Source organism: Oncorhynchus keta, chromosome 2 (genome assembly GCF_023373465.1).
Source record: "Oncorhynchus keta strain PuntledgeMale-10-30-2019 chromosome 2, Oket_V2, whole genome shotgun sequence".
In the NCBI taxonomy this organism is placed as follows: Eukaryota; Metazoa; Chordata; class Actinopteri; order Salmoniformes; family Salmonidae; genus Oncorhynchus; species Oncorhynchus keta.
Window position 1 is genome coordinate 38,137,365 of NC_068422.1, and position 19,579 is coordinate 38,156,943.

The 19,579-nt window shown below is 40.4% G+C and overlaps 1 protein-coding gene across 1 annotated transcript in view; it reads left to right on the forward strand.

The window, feature by feature from the left end:
* LOC118400139 (VPS10 domain-containing receptor SorCS1-like) overlaps positions 1–19,579 on the forward strand; it is a 96,742-nt gene that overhangs the window by 19,066 nt on the left and 58,097 nt on the right. The window contains exons 2-4 of the mRNA XM_035796671.1: positions 10,634–10,701; positions 16,300–16,399; positions 17,751–17,909. Of these exons, the coding sequence (XP_035652564.1) occupies positions 10,634–10,701; positions 16,300–16,399; positions 17,751–17,909 (327 nt within the window). The remainder of the gene's footprint in view (positions 1–10,633; positions 10,702–16,299; positions 16,400–17,750; positions 17,910–19,579) is intronic.

Here is a 19,579-nt window from a genome sequence, read left to right on the forward strand (position 1 = left end):
ATTGCCCCCTAGTCACAACAGGTTTTAACCTGTTAGGGAAGTCGAGAATTTAAGCAGCTTTTCGCAGCTTTTTGTTAAAAATTGCGCAACATTTCAGCTCCCTGCTATTCATGCCAGGAATATAGTATATGCATATGATTAGTATGTGTGGATAGAAAACACTCAGACGTTTCTAAAACTGGTTAAATCACGGCTGTGACTATAACAGAACGTGCGTTTCATCGAAAAGTGCAGGAAAATGTGATCACTGAAAATGGAAATAAATATCCATGCGCTACTTCCAGGAATTGTTCAAAGTGAACCGGATTAAATGAGGCCGAGGTTGCAGTGCCTACAGCTTCCACACGATGTCTAGAGTCTTGTCATTTGATTCGGCTTTGATTCTTGGTCAAACCGACACAAGGGAACCGATTCCCTCCGGTCACCGACCGGATGTTTTGGTTGAGATTTCTTCAGACATTATGTTCCGACGGACACCTATAGAATTTACATCGCCTCCTTAGAATTTACACTCTTATTAACGTGTACTAATACCTAAAGTTGCATTACAAAAGTATTTCGAAGTGTTTTGTAAAAGTTTATCGTCGACTTTTTTAATTTTAAAAAATGACGTTACGTTATGAAACGCTATTTTTTTCCGTTTATCACACAGTCTTCATAGATCGATATCTTGGCTATATATGGACCGATTTAATCAAAAAAAGACCCAAAATGATGTTTAAGGGACATCTAGGAGTGCCAAGAAAGAAGCTCGTCAAAGGTAATGAATGTTTTATATTTTATTTCTGCGTTCTGAGTAGCCCCCGGCTATCGCAAAATCTGTCGTTAGGTGACGGTGCAGTATTTGGGGGATACATGCTATCAGATAATAGCTTCTCATGTTTTCGCCAAAAAGCATTTTACAAATCTGACTCGGTAACTAGATTCACAACGAGTGTAGCTTTAATTCAGTATATTGTATGTGCATTTTAATGAAAGTTTGAGTTTTATCAAAAACTATAGGTGGCGTACTTGAAATTTCCACTGATATATGTTCCCACCACGGGACCACTGCCTTTTTAACACTTGCTTTGGTTCCAGTTCTTACAATATGTGCATTCATTTATCATCCATTGTATCAGAGTTAGACAAATCTCATTGCAGGTAAGGTACATTAGCTTTGAGTTTGTCAACAGAACACACAACCCTGCACCTTTATCTCTGAGCACCCACATTTCAGAAGGCAAATCAATGAGTTGAAAGTGTTTTTTGAAAGCATCCTCAGCTCAGCAGGTGCTACTTTTGGGTGGGTAGGAAACAAACCCACTCGATTTACTTATCTTGCCAGCATTGATCAGACCCCCCTCATGCACGATGAAGCTTCGAGGCTCAGCAAGCTGCCATTGTCTGGCTGGAGACAGTCGTTAGAGAAAAAGCATACATGCAAAGAAGAAGGGGCTTCTGATGATTTCTCAGTTCAACAATTGAAAACAGAGAAATGTCTGCCACAGGGTGTCTGTAATGCATCTTACATTTCATATTTTCCTAATAGTATGATAGCATCAGGATATCCCTAGCCAGAGTCCTTTCTGCATGTTGGATAGCTACTGTACATTCTCTGGTTAACCAGTTAAAATTATATGGTTCACAGAGGTTCAGGGAAACATAGATCAAAATGGATATTCAATTAGGGGTTGCAAATGTGATGACATGCCAAGATATAGGCTTTTGTGGATTTTGGTTGTGCAACATTTTGTTACATGTAATAAATGCTTTAGGATGGTTTAGGATGGATGTTTTATTTTTGAACTTAAGGCTATTTTGTGCTGAATAAATATGTTAATGACAGAGATCTAGAGAGTCATAATGCACTGTAAAACATTTCCTGTAGAATTACAGTACAGTGATTTATTTTACGGTAATCAAATTTACAGTACCAATTTTTTTTTACTGTAATCAAATTTCCAGTATATTACTGGAATTACCCACGCAGCGAAATATTACCCAGTGTTCTTTGCGATTTTTATATTTACATTTTGGCCATTTAGCGGGCACTCTTATCCTTAGCAGTTTACATTCAAACAAGGTTCAAAAAAGGTTGATAAAAAAACATCACAGTCAAAGCAAGTAAAAGGTTTATTTAAGTGTTACTGAAAATGTTGTAGGTAAGGAGACATTGGTCTTCAAAATAATAGCAATTACAACAAGATCTTATGATATACAGTGCCTTCGGAAAGTATTCAGACCTCTTGACTTGTTCCAAATTTTGTTACATTACAGCCTTATTGTAAAATATTTAAATTAAATGTTTTCTTCATCAATCTACACAAAATACCCCATAATGACAAAGCGAAAACAGGTTTTTAGACAGTTTTGCCAATTTAGAAATAAATTAAAATAAATACCTTATTTACATAAGTATTCAGACCGTTTGCTATGCGACTCAAAATTGAGTTCAGGTGTTTCCTGTTTCCATTGATCATCCTTGAGATGTTTCTATAACTTGATTGGAGACCACTTGTGGTAAATTCAATTGATTCGACATGATTTGGAAAGTCACACAACTGTTTATATAAGGTCCCACAGTTGACATTGCATGTCAGAGCAAAAACCAAGCCATGAAGTCAAAGGAATTATCCGTAGAGTTCAGAGACAGGATTTGTGTCGAGGCACAGATCTGGGGAAGGGTACCAAAAAATGTCTGCAGCATTGAAGTTCCCCAAGAACACAGTGGCCATCATTCTTAAATGGAAGAAGTTAATGTCCTTGAGTGACCCAGCCAGTACCTGGATTTTAACCTGATCGAATAACTCTGGAGGGTCCTGCAAATAGCTGTGCAGCAACGCTACCCATTCAACCTGACAGAGCTTGAGAAACTCCCCAAATACATGTGCCAAGCTTGTAGTGTCATGTTCCAACGAAGTACTGAGTAAATGGTCTGAATACTTATGTAAATGTCATTGAAGTTTTTTATTTTTAATATATTTGCAAAATAAAATCTAGAAAACAGTTTTTTCTTTGTCATCATGGGGTATTGTGTGTAGATTGAAGAGAAAAAAAAACATTTGAATCAATTTTAGAATAAGGCTATAATGTAACAAAATGTGGAAAATTTCAAAGACTCTGAATACTTTCCAAATGCACTGTATCTCTGACTATCTCTGTATAGTGTCAATACAATACTGAGATATTCACGGTATCTTGATGTCAGAGCAATGAAACACAGTACAATACAGTAAAATGTACTATTGAACTGTAAGAAAAACAACTCTACAGTATTGTACTGTAATTACAAGTGATTACAGCAAGCAGGCTTGCTGTAGGAATTTGTTTATTGATGAATAATAGGTGTTTTATATCACTTGCATTTCTAGAGGCCTAAACAAAGGCTTCCAAACTGTATGTGATTACAAATAGGCATGGTTAAATATTCACCCATTAAAAGATTTTAAGAACTGCTATCACTCTGATATGTTCCCTATATACATTTGATTGTTGCGGAACTACTACCACTACCACATATCACTTCAATTGCACCCACTATATTTACAGATATTCAGACATCCTTTTGTTCAAGATAAAACTCTCAGTTGTTAGTAGTGAAAGTCAGAAGATACTAACATGGCTGGAGGAGGCATACATTTCAGTGATCTGGAGTATTCTGTTGTTGTCAAGCAATCCTACCTTAAGCTCTTATGGTGTGGGATGCTTCGGAATCTTGACGGTGAGGAGAGTTGTGTGAGGACATTACTCATTTATCTTTGCAATAATCTCCCGTGAAGTCACTTAATAATTCATGATCCAGTTGACATGTTATTCATATGAGACCAAATAGCTCTGACTTCAAAAAACACTGTCTGTGTGAATAAAGAGATACAAATTGATGTGGTAGACAAAAGAAAGCCAATAATACAGGTTGAGGTTGTATGGTTGAGAGCTCTGAGCTTGTGTTTGTACCAACAGATAAAGCCTGAAACAGAAAGGTAAAGGTTGTGTAAAGGATGATAGTTTATGCATTTTATTCAGTGTGTATTCTTTTAAAAGGACATCCATCCAGTAAAAGAGCGGTAATTAGTCTGAATGTAACATATAGATAGATGGATGATAAGAAGATAATATGAAAGCCTCTACTTTCGAAATGCATAACTTTTGATGATAATATCATTATGAATCAACAGAAACATATCTTTGAAAGTAAACACTGGCTCCGCTCGCAGTGAATATGTCACAATTCTTAGACTCATTGTGTTAGACTGCAAATTCTAATTTGAATCTCATATTAATTTGCCTTATTGTACTTAAAGTTTCTAAGAATGGGGTGTCTCTATTCCATTGCTAATAAGAACTTAAAATGTTTAACAATTCACATCTGTACAATAAGGGTTACCGTTAGGGAGCTGGCTTGTTATTTTTCATCAGCGTCATTAGTGTTGTATTAGTGGAAATAGATTGAGAAACTCTTACAAAACAAAAATGGTAATGTGTTAGTGCTTTTCCATTTATAGGGTAAAGATAGAAAACCACCATATATTATTGATATTCAGAGCAGTAACTTGGTAACAATTGATTTGATGGAATCATCTATCTATTTAATTGCAGCGGGTAAATATGTTGACAGTTTTATTGATGAGGTAACTTAATCCCTGAAGCTGATAAGGCCGGATCAGGGAGTCGCTGAGTCTGGGAATGAATCTTAATTTGTAGTCTGTCTAGCCTTTAAATGTCTCTTTCAGAGGCTCCTCATCCTTCACTAATAGGGTGCCCCCCTCCACCCTCTATCCCACATTCCTCCATCCCTCTTAATACAGTAATCTTCTCAAACTAAGCCCTTTAAAATCACTATAACACCTCTTTCATGCCTCAAGAATGATAGGATTCATACCAATGTATTCACACAGGGTTGAGATTCACACAGGATCTTTATAGCTACAGTTAGATAGCAAGTAAGTACCCAGCCCCTACCCCCTGTTTAACACAGACAAATCTACACATTTAAGTATCACTGTATATTGATGCCTGGCACATGAAATATTTACAACATTAAGAGAGCTTCACCTTGCACTTTCAACACTCGCCTAACACTTTTCCAGCTGGCACTTGATGATGCAAATGATTTGAGTCTTCCACTGGACCTTCTCCAAGTAAATAGATAAGGTAATGGCCATCCAGAAGACAGGAAGTAATTGGCTCTACTTTCCAAACTGCTCTGGTTCATTTTATTGTGTATGACAATGTCCAGCAGATTGGGACTTTTGGAAGCTATAAAGGTCATGTAATTGGTAGACCATTCATCTCTACAATGGCTTGCGAAAGTATTCACCCCCCTGGGCATTTTTCCTAGTTTGTTGCCTTTCAACCTGGAATTAAAATATATTTTTGGGAGGTTTGTATCATTTGATTTACACAACATACCTACCACTTTGCAGAAGCAAAATCATTTTTATTTTGAAACAAATTAGACAAAGACAAAAAAAATGAAAACTTGAGCGTGCATAACTATCCCCCACAAAGTCAATACTTTGTAGAGCCACCTTTTGCAGAAATTACAGCTGCAAGTATCTTGGGGTCTCAAAAGCTTGGCACATCTAGCCACTGGGATATTTGCCCATTCTTCAAGGCAAAACTGCTCCAGCTCCTTCAAGGTGGATGCGTTCCGCTGGTGTACAGCAACCTTTAAGTCATACCACATATTCTCAATTGGATTGAGGTCTGGGCTTTGATTAGGCCATTCCAATAGATTGAAATGTTTCCCCTTAAATCACTCGAGTGTTGCTTTAGCAGTATGCTTAGGGTCATTGTCCTGCTGGAAGGTGAACCTCCATCCCAGTCTCTAATCTCTGGAAGACTGAAACAGGTTTCCCTCAAGAATTTCCCTGTATTTAGCGCCACCACCATGCTTCACTGTGGGGATGGTGTTCTCGGGGTGATGAGAGGTGTTGGGTTTGCGCCAGACATAGTGTTTTCCTTGATGGCCAAAAATATCAATTTTAGTCTCATCTGACCAGAGTACCTTCTTCCATATGTTTGGGGAGTCTCCCACATGCCTTTTGGCGAACACCAAACATGCTTATTTTTTTCTTTAACCTCTCTGGTATATGTGGGACGCTAGCATCCAAAAGCCAGAGAAAATGCAGAGCGCCGAATTCAAGTAAATTGCTATAGAAATCAAACTTTCATGAAATCACACATATAAGATACCAAATTAAAGCTACACGTGTTGTGAATCCAGCCAACATGTAAGATTACAAAAAGGCTTTTCGGCGAAAGCAAACAATGCTATTATCTGAGGATAGCACCATAGTAAACAAAAGAAACAACATTCAACCCTGCAGGCGTGACACAAAACACAGAAATAAAAATATATAAATCATGCCTTACCTTTGACGAGCTTCTTCTGTTGGCACTCCAATATGTCCCATAAACATCACAAATGGTCCTTTTGTTCGATTAATTCTGTCCATATATATCCAAAATGTCCATTTATTTGGCGCGTTTGATCCAGAAAACACCGGTTCCAACTTGACTACAAAATATCTCAGAAGTTACCTGTAAACTTTGCCAAAACATTTCAAACTACTTTTGGAATACAACCTTAGTAATTTTTTAAAGTTAAATAATCGATAAAATTGAAGACGGGATGATCTGTATTCAATACAGGAAGACAACAATCTGACGCTAGCTTTCTGGTCATGCGCCTCTATCAAACAGTACACATGAAGTGACCCTCGATCAAGATGGCTGTACTTCTTCATTACACAAAGGAATAACCTCAACCAATTTCTAAAGACTGGTGACATCCAGTGGAAGTGGTAGGAACCGCAAGCAAGTCCCATAGAAATCTGGATTCTCAATGAAAATCAATTGAAAAGAGAGTGACCTAAAAAAAAAGAAATCTGAATGGTTTGTCCTTGGGGTTTCGCCTGTTACATAAGTACTGTTTTAGTCACAGACATGATTCAAACCGTTTTAGAAACCTCAGAGTGTTTTCTATCCAAATCTACTAATAATCTGCAAATCTTATCTTCTGGGGATGAGGAGCAGGCAGTTGAATTTGGGCATGCTTTTTATCCAAAATTCCAAATACTGCCCCCTATCCTAGAGAAGTTAAGCAATGGCTTTTTTCTGGCCACTCCTCCGTAAAGCCAGGCTCTGTGGAGTGTACGGTTTAAAATGGTCCAATGGACATATACTCCCATCTCCACTCTGGAGCTTTGCAGCTCCTTCAGTGTTATCTTTGGTCTCTTTGTTGCCTCTCTGATTAATGCCCTCCTTGCCTGGTCTGTAAGTTTTGGTGGGCGGCCCTCTATTGGCAGGTTTGTTGTGGTGCCATATTCTTCCCATTTTTTAATAATGGATTTAATGGCGCTCTGGGGGATGTTTAAAGTTTCAGATATTTTTTTATAAACCAACCCTGATCTGTGCTTCTCCACAACTTTGTCCCTGACCTGTTTGGAGAGCTCCTTCGCCTTCATGGTGCCGCTTGCTTGGTAGTGCCCATTGCTTAGTGGTGTTGCGGACTCTGGGGCCTTTCAGAACAGGTGTAAATATACACTTAGATCACAAGGCAGATGTTGTTACCCTTAGATTGCACATACAGTTGAAGTCGGAAGATAGAAAATACACTGAGTTTGGAGTCATTAAAACTCATTTTTCAACCACTCCACAAATGTCTTGTTAACAAATTATAGTTTTGGCAAGTTGTTTAGGACATCTACTTTGTGCATGACACAAGTAATATTTCCAACAATTGTTTACTGACAGATTATTTCACTGTATCACAATTCCAGTGGGTCAGAAGTTTACATACACTAAGTTCACTGTGCCTTTAAACAGCTTGGAAAATTCCCTAAAGTGATGTCTTGGCTTTAGAAGCTTCTGATAGGCTAATTGACATAATTTTAGTCAATTTGAGGTGTACTTGTGGATATATTGCAAGGCCTACCTTCAAACTCAGTGCCTCTTTGCTTGACATCATGGGAAAATCTAAATAAATCAGCCAAGACCTCAGAAAAATAATTGTAGACCTCCACAAGTCTGGTTCATCCTTGGGAGCAATTTCCAAACGCCTGAAGGTACCACGTTCATCTGTACAAACAACAGTACACAAGCATAAACACCATGGGACCATGCAACCATCATACCACTGCGGAAGGAGACTCGTTCGGTCTCCTAGAGATGAATGTACTTCAGTGCAAAAAGTGAAAATCAATCCCAGAACAACAGCAAATGACCTTGTGAAGATGCTGGAGGAAACGGGTACAAAAGTATCTATATCCACAGTTAAAAGAGTCCTATATCGACATAGCCCGAAAGGCCGCTCAGCAAGGAAGAAGCCACTGCTCCAAATCCGCCATAAGAAAGCCAGACTATGGTTTGCAACTGCACATGGGGAAAAAGATTGTACTTTTTGGAGAAATGTCCTCTGGTCTAATGAAACAAAAATAGAACTGTTTGGCCATAATGACTATCCTCATTTGGAGGAAAAAGGGGGAGGCTTGCAAGCCAAAGAACACCATACCAACTGTGAAGCTTGGGGTGGCAGCATAATGTTGTGGTGGTGCTTTGCTGCAGGAGGGACTGGTGCATTTCACCAACAGATGGCATCATGAGGAGGGAAATTATGTGGATATGTTGAAGCAACATCTCAAGACAAAAGTTAAAGCTGTCACAACTGGGTCTTCCAAATGGACAATGACCCCAAGCATACTTTCAAAGTTGTGGCAAATGGCTAAAGGACAACAAAATCAAGGTATTGGAGAGGCCATGACAAGCCCTGACCTCAATCCTATAGACAATTTGGGGCAGAACTGAAAAAGTGTGTGCGAGCATAGAGGCCTACAAACATGACTCAGTTACACGAGCTCTGTCAAGAGGAACTGGCCAGAATTCACCCAACTTATTGTGGGAAGTTTGTGGAAGGCTACCTGAAACGTTTGACTCAAGTTAAACAATTTAAAGGCAATGCTAGCAAATACTAATTGAGTGTATGTGAACTTCTGACACTGGGAATGTGATGAAATAAATTACATCTGAAATAATTCTCTATTATTCTGACATAACACATTCTTAAAATAAAGTGGTGATTCTAACTGGCCTAAGACAGGTAATTTTTGCTAGGATTACATTTCAGGAATTGTGAAAAACTGAGCTTAAATGTATTTGTCTAAGGTGTATGTAAACTTCCAACTTCAAGTGTAGGTGGACTTGATTTAACTAACTATGTGACTGAAGGTTATTGGTTGCAGCAGATCTTATTTAGGGGCTTCATTGCAAATGGAGTGAATACAGAATACTTTTCTTTGTATGTCCATTACATGGAGTCCAAATAAAAATATATTTAAGTTACAGGTTGTAATGCAACAGAACAGGACATACGCCAAGGGGGATGAATACATTTGCAAGGCACTGTATTTCCCAATGTGTGGGTTTCTAGATTACTGCTGTGTCAAAATACTCAGATTATTCCTCACCACACTTTGGCCAACCACAATATGGCCAAATTTTAATCAACATAAATGGGTACAACTGGAAAGACCAATGGTCCCAGGAGATAGGTGTTGTCTCCAAGGTGTAGAAGACCTCCACACTGGTTTATTATTCAGTAAACCATTGAGAGAGTTGTGTACTTAAATGGTAATTTTTCCACATTGTCTTCAAGCATTTAGAGCTGAGGGAATGGGAAAAATCTATCTGTAAACATTGACTGTATGTAATATTAATGTAGTGATACAAAGACTTCAATTTAGGTTCCAACAAACGCTGAGTAGGAAAGAAGTTTCTCCTTTCAAATTAAAACAGAAAATAGAGCTGTCCATAGAGCCATTCATTAACATGTAGAATAATTTACATGACACCTCGTAATTTATTTGTCTACATACCTATTAAGTATGAGCTTGTATAACCGCCATATAACAATGGTGTTCTTTACAATCTCCTCAAAAAAGATGTCCATGATATTTACGAGGAGAGCCTTGCTGTACCTGGAATGCTTGTAATGGAAGAAACCCGTTGAGCCCTAAAAAAACCCCACAACCTGTCACAAGGTATAATGATCGGAGACAGGCGCAGGAATAAGTAATAGGGGGTTTTATTACTCCACCCAAAAATACAACATGTCATGAAAAAGGAACAGGGACGAAGCCCAAAACAAACATGTATATAAGGTACACAGGGATGTAACCCAAACAAAAGAGTGAGGGTTAACCTTTAATAATCACAGAAGATGCAACATTCTCATGCAGAATGAAGCCTTGACAAGGCCTCATAAATTGGTTTGGGATTAGTTTATGTGTGTGGAGGTTTGACAAGCATCCATATTAAGCTGAGTATCCATATTAAGGCTGCTGTTGTAAAATTGATGATGCACTCCTCCTAAGGCCATCCTGCTCAAACCACTTCCAATGATAAAATAGCAACAGGTGCAAGTTTGAAAATGAGGTAGTCAAAAGTAAAAATTTAAAAAATCCTTTATTTTGAACTTTAGGCTTATTTACCACAATTGTGAAATACTGCATAATATGCAACTCATTACTTCAAGTCCCAACAAAATGTCAGATGATATGATGCATGGAAGTGTTACATTATCAAAGGGTTGTATATCACTCGTATTTTCTAAAGATGCGTGCTGAGATGGGAACTGTGTTCTCTTTTGTAGGTGATTCTAATGCTGACTAAGTACTTTGACTTCAGCCTTGGCAGTGTCACAGAGAGCTCTCTATGGAGGTAAGGAGGGGTTAAATTAATCTCAGTTGATTTCTCTCTGGCTTTGGTGTTCATGTTTAGGGCCACAAGTCTTTCTTGAGCATGTGACCATGGGCCTGAGTGATTGCCTATCACATTGTTAGGAAAACTAATGGCACTTCTCATATTGAATGTTGGTTATATAGGTAACTGCCAAAATAAAGACAGACATGGTCTCTCTGTTTCTAGATCCTAGCCAACTTCTTTCTGTTATTTCTTACATTATTTGCTCAGAACGTCTCTTGTATTATTACCTACAGCTGAAAATAACTTTTGGATATTAAATCGGCGGTCACCCACCAGTATTTCGACCAGAAATGTGACTTCCCTGAAATGGATGCTGTTTGTTTGAACTGCCCAAGGCAGCTCCATTCATCCCGGGGTCTGCACCAAAACGCTGACGAGTAAGAGGAAGAAGAAGTGGGGCCCTCGTCAGACTAAGACTCATGCATTACCATCCACCGGTTCCAAGTATATTACTCGCTAACGTTCAGTCCCTGGACATTAAAGTAGACGATCTCAGGGCGAGGATCTGTAACATACTCTGTTTTACGGAATCATAGCTCTCTCCGGATATATTGTCCCCATCCATTCAGTCAGTTGGGTTCTCCGTCCATCATGCAGACAGGAAGAAAAAACTTTCAGGGAAAAATAATGGTGGAGGAGTATGTTTTATGATTTACAACTTGTGTAAACATAAAGGAACTAAAGTCCTTTTGGTCTCCCGATCTGGAATACCTCACCATCAAATTACTGCATGAACTCCCGAGATAACTTTCTTCATCATCACTGCCGTGTATGTTCTCCCCCAAGCCGACACGGCAATGGCTTTCAGGGAACTACACTGGACTTTGTGCAAACTGGAAACCACATATTCTGAGGCTACATTTATTGTAGTTAGGGACTTTAATAAAGGAAATCTGAGGAAAATTCTATCAACACATAATAATAATATATGCCATTTAGCAGACGCTTTTATCCAAAGCGACTTACAGTCATGTGTGCATACATTCTACGTATGGGTGGTCCCGGGGATCGAACCCACTACCCTGGCGTTACAAGCGCCATGCTCTACCAACTGAGCTACAGAAGGACCACAACACATCTTCTGTGATACTCGTGCATCCAACACTCTGGATCGTTGCCACTCTCCCTTCTGGGTTGGCTACAAGGACCTCCCCTGCCCTCTCTCCGGCAAATAAGATCACACCTCCATTCTGATCCTCCACATCTATAGGCAGAAACCTAAGCAGGAATCACCCATGGTAAGGACTGTCAATTGTTGGTCTGAACCATCATAATCTACGCTTCAAGATTGTTTTGACAATGCGGACTGGGAAATGTTCTGGTTCGGCTCTGAGAATAGTATCTACGTATACACTGACTCAGAGACTGTTTTCATCAGGAAATACATAGAGGATGTTGTTCCCACTGTGATAACTTATCCAAACCAAAAACCAAGGATAGATGGCAGCATTTGCTCGAAACTGAAAGTGCAAACCACTGCATCTAACCACATCAAGGTGACTGGGAACACGGACGTACATAAGCAGACCAGCTATGACCTCCATGAGGCAATCAAAGAGGCAAAACGACAGTACAAGGACAAAGTGGAATCGCAATTCAATGGCTTAGACACAAGACGTATGTGGCAGGGACTCCAGGCAATCAATGATTATAAAGGGAAAGCCAGTAAAGTCGCAGACTCATTCTCCTTCTCTGACGAGTTAACCCTCGCAAGGCTGCCAGTCCAGGAGGTATCCCAAGCTGCATCCACAGAGCATTTGCAGACCAGCTGGCTGGAGTGTTTACAGACATATTCAATCTCCCCCTATCCCAGTATATTGTCCCCACTTGCTTCAAGATTGCCACCATTGTTTCTGTACCCAAGAAAGCAAAGGTAACTGAACTAAATGAGTTTTGCCCAATAGCCAATTTCTATCATCATGAAGTGCTTTGAGAGGCTAGTTAAGGATCATATCACCACCTTAGCCAACACCCTAGACCCACTACAATTTGCCTACCGGCCCAACAGATCCACTGACAACACAATCGCCATTGCACTACACAATGCCTTATCCCACCTGGACAAGAGAAATACCTATGAATGCTGTTCATTGACTACAGCTCAGCCTTCAATGCTATAGTGCCCTCCAAACGCATCACTAAGCTCAGGGCCCTGGGTCTGAACTCCACCCTGTGAAACTGGCCCTACACTTCCTGAGGTCGATCCCAGGTGGGGAAGGTAGGCAACAACAGCTCCACAAATCTGATCATCAACACTGGGACCCACAGGTGTGCGTCTCAGCCCCCTCCTGTGCTCCTTGTTCACCCATGACTGCATGGCCGCGTTTGTCTCCAACTCAATCATCAAGTTTGCTGGCGACACAACAGTGGTAGGCCTGATTATCAACAACAACGAGAGAGCCTACAGGGAGGAGGTGAGAGCCCTGGCAGAGTAGTACCTGGAAAATAACCTCTCCCTCAACGTCAACAAAATGATGGAGCTGATCACTGAACACAGGAGACAGCAGACAAAGCACGCCCCCATCCACAGATATGGGGCCGCAATGGAGTGGGTCAAAAGCTTCAAGTTCCTCATTGTGCACATCACTAAAGACCTGAAATAGTCCCTCCATGCTGACAGTGAGGTGAAAGCGCAACAGCACCTCTTCAACCTCATTGGGCTGACGAAATTTGACTTGGCCCTTAAGACCCTCACTAACTTGCACCATAGAGAGCATTCTGTTGGGCTGGCAAATGCAACGTTTGCAACCAAAGGGCTCTACATAGGGTGATGCAGTCAGCCAAACGCATAACCGGGGGCACACTGCCTGCCCTTCAGTACATTTACAGCACCTGGTGTCACAGGAAGGCCAAGAAGATCATAAAGGACCTCAGCCACCTGAGCCACGGCCTATTCACCCCGCTAACATCTAAAAGATGAAGACAGTACAGGTGCACCAAAGCTGGGACCGAGAGATTGTGAAACAGCTTCTATCTCCAGACCGTCAGGCTGCTAAACAGTCACCGGTACTCTGCCCTGAACCTTAGACACTGTCACTAGCTGGCTACCATCCGCTACTCTACCGTGTTAGATACTGCTGCTCTATAGAGTAATTTAACACTGGTCACGTCAGAAATGTGTACATACAGTTTTACCCACGTTCTATGTACACTATTTATACAAAAGAACTGTATATTGTTTTACTTTTTGGATTATTTGTGTATTGTTTTGTATTGCTAGATATTACTGCCCTGATAGAAAACAAAAGCATTTCACTGCGATAACATCTGCAAATGGATGTACGCATCCAATAAACTCAATTTTTATAAGAGACTAGGAAGCAGAGAGCTAAGAAACAGAGACTGTACAGCTGGAATGTTTTGTTCAAGTATTGCAAACTAGTACAGTATTGTATGTTACTGAATGTAGCATATTACACTTGAAGTATTTCTGACAACCAGAAAATGCACGTTAGAAATGTGAAATATACAGTGAGGGAAAAAAGTATTTGATCCCCTGCTGATTTTGTACATTTGCCCACTGATAAAGAAATGATCATTCTCTAATTTTAATGGTATGTTTATTTGAACAGTGAGAGACAGAATAACAACAACAAAATCCAGAAAAATGCAAAAATGTTATAAAGTGATTTGCATTTTAATGAGGGAAATAAGTATTTGACCCCTCTGCATAACATGACTTGGTGGCAAAACCCTTGTTTGGTCAATCACAGAGGTCACGTTTCTTGTCATTGGCCACCAGGTTTGCACACATCTCAGGAGGGATTTTGTCCCACTCCTCTTTGCAGATCTTCTCCAAGTCATTAAGGTTTCGAGGCTGCCGTTTGGCAACTCGAACCTTCAGCTCCCTCCACAGATTTTCTATGGGATTAAGGTATGGAGACTGGCTAGGCCACTCCAGGACCTTCATGTGCTTCTTCTTGAGCCACTCCTTTGTTGCCCTGGCCACGACCCATTTTCAATGCCCTGGCTGAGGGAAGGAGGTTAAAACCCAAGATTTGACAGTAAATGCCCCCTTCCATCGTCCCTTTAATGCGGTGAAGTTGTCCTTTCCTCTTAGCAGAAAAACACTCCCAAAGAATAATGTTTCCACCTCCATGTGTGATGGTGAGGATGGTGTTCTTGAGGTCATAGGCAGCATTCCTCCTCCTCCAAACTCTGCGAGTTGAGTTGATGCCAAAGAGCTCCATTTTGGTCTCATCTGACCACAACACTTTCACCCAGTTGTCCTCTGAATCATTCAGATGTTCATTGGCAAAATTCAGACGGGCATGTATATCAAATCAAATCAAATCAAATTTATTTATATAGCCCTTCGTACATCAGCTGATATCTCAAAGTGCTGTACAGAAACCCAGCCTAAAACCCCAAACAGCAAACAATGCAGGTGTAAAAGCACCTGTATGTGCTTTCTTGAGCAGGGGGACCTTGCGGGCGCTGCAGGATTTCAGTCCTTCACGGCGTAGTGTGTTAGCAATTGTTTTCTTGGTGACTATGGTCCCAGCTGCCTTGAGATCATTGACAAGATCCTCCCGTGTAGTTCTGGGCTGATTCCTCACCGTTCTCATGATCATTGCAACTCCACGAGGTGAGATCTTGCATGGAGCCCCAGGCCGAGGGAGATTGACAGTTTGTTTGTGTTTCTTCCATTTGCGAATAATCGCACCAACTGTTGTCACCTTCTCACCAAGCTGCTTGGCGATGGTCTTGTAGCCCATTCCAGCCTTGTGTAGGTCTACAATCTTGTCCCTGACATCCTTGGAGAGCTCTTTGGTCTTGTCCATGGTGGAGAGTTTGGAATCTGATTGATTGATTGCTTCGGGGGACAGGTGTCTTTTATACAGTTAACAAACTGAGATTAGGTTAAGAGTGTGCTCCTAATCTCAGCTCGTTACCTGTATAAAAGACACATGGGAGCCAGACATCTTTCTGATTGAGTGGAGGTCAAATAGTTATTTCCCTCATTAAAATGCAAATCAATTTATAACATTTTTGACATGCGTTTTCTGGATTTTTTGTTGTTGTTATTCTGTCTATCACTGTTCAAATAAATCTACCATTAAAATTATAGACTGATCATTTCTTTATCAGTGGGCAAACGTACAAAATCAGCAGGGGATCAAATACCCTTTTCCCTCACTGTAGATGCTTCTGTAAATGGTTTATTACTCCATACATCTCATTTTTCTAATACGATTATGTAACTGTATCCAACTCCACCACAGTTGTTATCAAACTAGTTTTTTATGATAGTACTGAGATACAGGGTTGGTATTTATAATGGTCATTATGGTGTCAACATTTTAGGAGACTTGAATACTGAATGTTTTACTTTGACGACAAATCATATAATTCTCTTGCATATATCCAGGTTTATTCTGATAATGAAACAGTTCTCTATTCAACTGGCAAATTGTGTTGTATTATTTCCTGTTTTAATTTTCTGCTTGCCCGCATAGCCATAGGTATTATCATTGATATTGCTCCATGCTCTCATTCTCACCATTAACAGCAGAATAACACATTTTTGTTAATCCCATAATTGAATTCTAGGTCAATAGACTATGGAACCACATATGAGAAACTTAATGAAAAGGTGGGACCAAAAACCTTACTAAGCTACTTGTACGTGAGTCCGAATAACAAACGAAAGGTATGTCCTCGTACATGTATCTGCTCTTACCATGTACCATACCATTACCATATCTGTTTGCTGTTCTTAACCCTTACAAAAAAACACATGTCAAATTTGCTGTTTCGTATATGAAAGCATGTTTTTAAATAGCATACTAAATGTAAATCCGGGACACTCAAATCAGATTCATATGTTACATACTGTATGGTAAGGTTACATAAGATAGAAGGTTACTTCAGGCAAAAAACTAAAGTATGGTGGTTGGTCAGGGTGGATGGGTAGGCGTATAACGTGAATGTCTAACAACACAATCTGTTCCAATCTCATCACGGACAGCTTTAGCATTTTAGCTAATTAGCAACTTTGAAATAACTTACTAATTTGTAGCTAACCTTTCCCCTAACCTTAACCCTTTAACCTAACCCTAACCTTAATCCCTAACCCTAAACCCTAGCCTAGCTAACGTTAGCCACCTAGCTAACAGCATTGGAATTCATAACATATCATATGTTTTGCAATTTTGTAACATATCATATGAATTGGAATTCGTAACATATGATACAAAATGGATGATGGACATCCACAAATGAATACATAGCACACGAAACGTAACATATCATGCTATTTTGAGTGTCCCGGATTTACATTTACTATGTTACATCTACCTCTGAGTCCAGGTATACATTTCACATGTGACACTACCTGTATTAAATTTAGAGTTCACATGTTAACACAACTTTTTCACGTGAGAAAAAAAAAACATGTTTTCACCTCACGTGAATTGCAGTTGCACATTTTAAATTTGTGGTTTCACAAGTAGAATTGCAAGTACATGTGAAAATCGATCACATGTGAATACCAAATTTGCAGTTTCACATGTAGGAAAACTACACACGTGAAAATCTAACTTTCACATGTGAAATTGAAAAATCCAAATGTATAATAAATATCACGTGAAATATTGGTTAACCACATGTATCTGAGTCATGTAAAACTTCAAGTGTCTGAAAACCACGTGTCTGTTTTTCCCACATTACATTTTTCACGTGATTTCTTCACGTGTAAAATGTATGTGGATTGTCACACACGTCCAAAAACCATAAGTGTCTTACCAGTCAAAATTTCACGTAGCATTACATTTTTTCAAGTGATTTGTTCACACATGTCTGAAAACCATACGTGTTCTTTTGCATGTATTCTATTCACGTGATTTTTTTCATGTGTTTATTTTTAAAGGGAAAACTCATAACTATAGTGTAATTAGCAAGTTTAATCATTACGGACTTGAATGGATAATGATAATTATTGCTAAATGTTGTGATTTATAAATCTCTCCTTTCGTCTCCTGTCCCGTCCTCTCTCATCTCAGATCATGTTACTGACCGACCCAGAGGTGGAGAGCAGCCTGCTCATTAGTCTTGATGAGGGCGCATCCTATCAGAGGTACCACTTAGCCTTCGACATCCTCAGCCTCCTCTTCCACCCCGAGCAGGAGGACTGGATCCTGGCTTACGGCCATGACCAGAAGGTAAAGAGAATCCGGTCAATTATAACTGAGGAGTGAGGAGGGGGTTGAAAACACACACAACTTGATTGAGGTAAGGGTCTTGTTAATTCCAGTGAGTCTATTGACCTTATTGGCTTTAACAAGATGTTTACTTCAACCATAGCTGTGTGCTCCACAATTCTGCCTGTTCTTTTATTAGCATCATTGTCTTCCAGTGGGGAAACACCTCCCACCTCTTAGTAGCCGACACATCAATGTGCTCTCTTCAGAGTAGTGGACTTAGTTAATGTCAATGTCCCAAACAGGAGACTGAGACCACGCTTATTATTCTCAAGGAGAACCCAACTGTTTGTTTAACTCAACATAACAGAGATCAAACTCTCCCCTCCCATCCTGCTACTGAAAGACTTGATTATGAGAGAGAGTGCAGTCAAAGGCTGAGAAGTAAGATAAATGGTGAGAGGGAGAGATGAGATGCTTTATTGAGAGCCATCAATATGGTCGACGTGAAGAAGCTGGGGAGAAGTTATCCCTGAGTTTACTCCATATCTTTATGTTGATATAAATGTGTGATTGTTTTCCTCTCTGTATGGTTTCCTTATTCTGTTTCTGCTTTTATATTAATTAATTGATTTGCTGTCTTTTACTGTGCAATAGTATTGTACACAACACATGTATTGTACAACAGTTCCCTATGTGTGATGTGCTCTAAGATTAAGTAAAAGTGTTATCATATGAGTTGGGCTGAGAGCTGAAAAGACTTTTGAGAGCTTGGATAACATTTTACATTACATTTACATTTAAGTAATTTAGCAGACGCTCTTATCCAGAGCGACTTACAAATTGGTGCATTCACCTTATGACATCCAGTGGAAAAGTCACTTTACAATAGTGCATCTAAATCTTAAAAGGGGGGTGAGAAGGATTACTTATCCTATCCTAGGTATTCCTTAAAGAGGTGGGGTTTCAGGTGTCTCCGGAAGGTGGTGATTGACTCCGCTGTCCTGGCGTCGTGAGGGAGTTTGTTCCACCATTGGGGGGCCAGAGCAGCGAACAGTTTTGACTGGGCTGAGCGGGAACTGTACTTCCTCAGTGGTAGGGAGGCGAGCAGGCCAGAGGTGGATGAACGCAGTGCCCTTGTTTGGGTGTAGGGCCTGATCAGAGCCTGGAGGTACTGAGGTGCCGTTCCCCTCACAGCTCCGTAGGCAAGCACCATGGTCTTGTAGCGGATGCGAGCTTCAACTGGAAGCCAGTGGAGAGAGCGGAGGAGCGGGGTGACGTGAGAGAACTTGGGAAGGTTGAACACCAGACGGGCTGCGGCGTTCTGGATGAGTTGTAGGGGTTTAATGGCACAGGCAGGGAGCCCAGCCAACAGCGAGTTGCAGTAGTCCAGACGGGAGATGACAAGTGCCTGGATTAGGACCTGCGCCGCTTCCTGTGTGAGGCAGGGTCGTACTCTGCGGATGTTGTAGAGCATGAACCTACAGGAACGGGCCACCGTCTTGATGTTAGTTGAGAACGACAGGGTGTTGTCCAGGATCACGCCAAGGTTCTTAGCGCTCTGGGAGGAGGACACAGTGGAGTTGTCAACCGTGATGGCGAGTTCATGGAACGGGCAGTCCTTCCCCGGGAGGAAGAGCAGCTCCGTCTTGCCGAGGTTCAGCTTGAGGTGGTGATCCGTCATCCACACT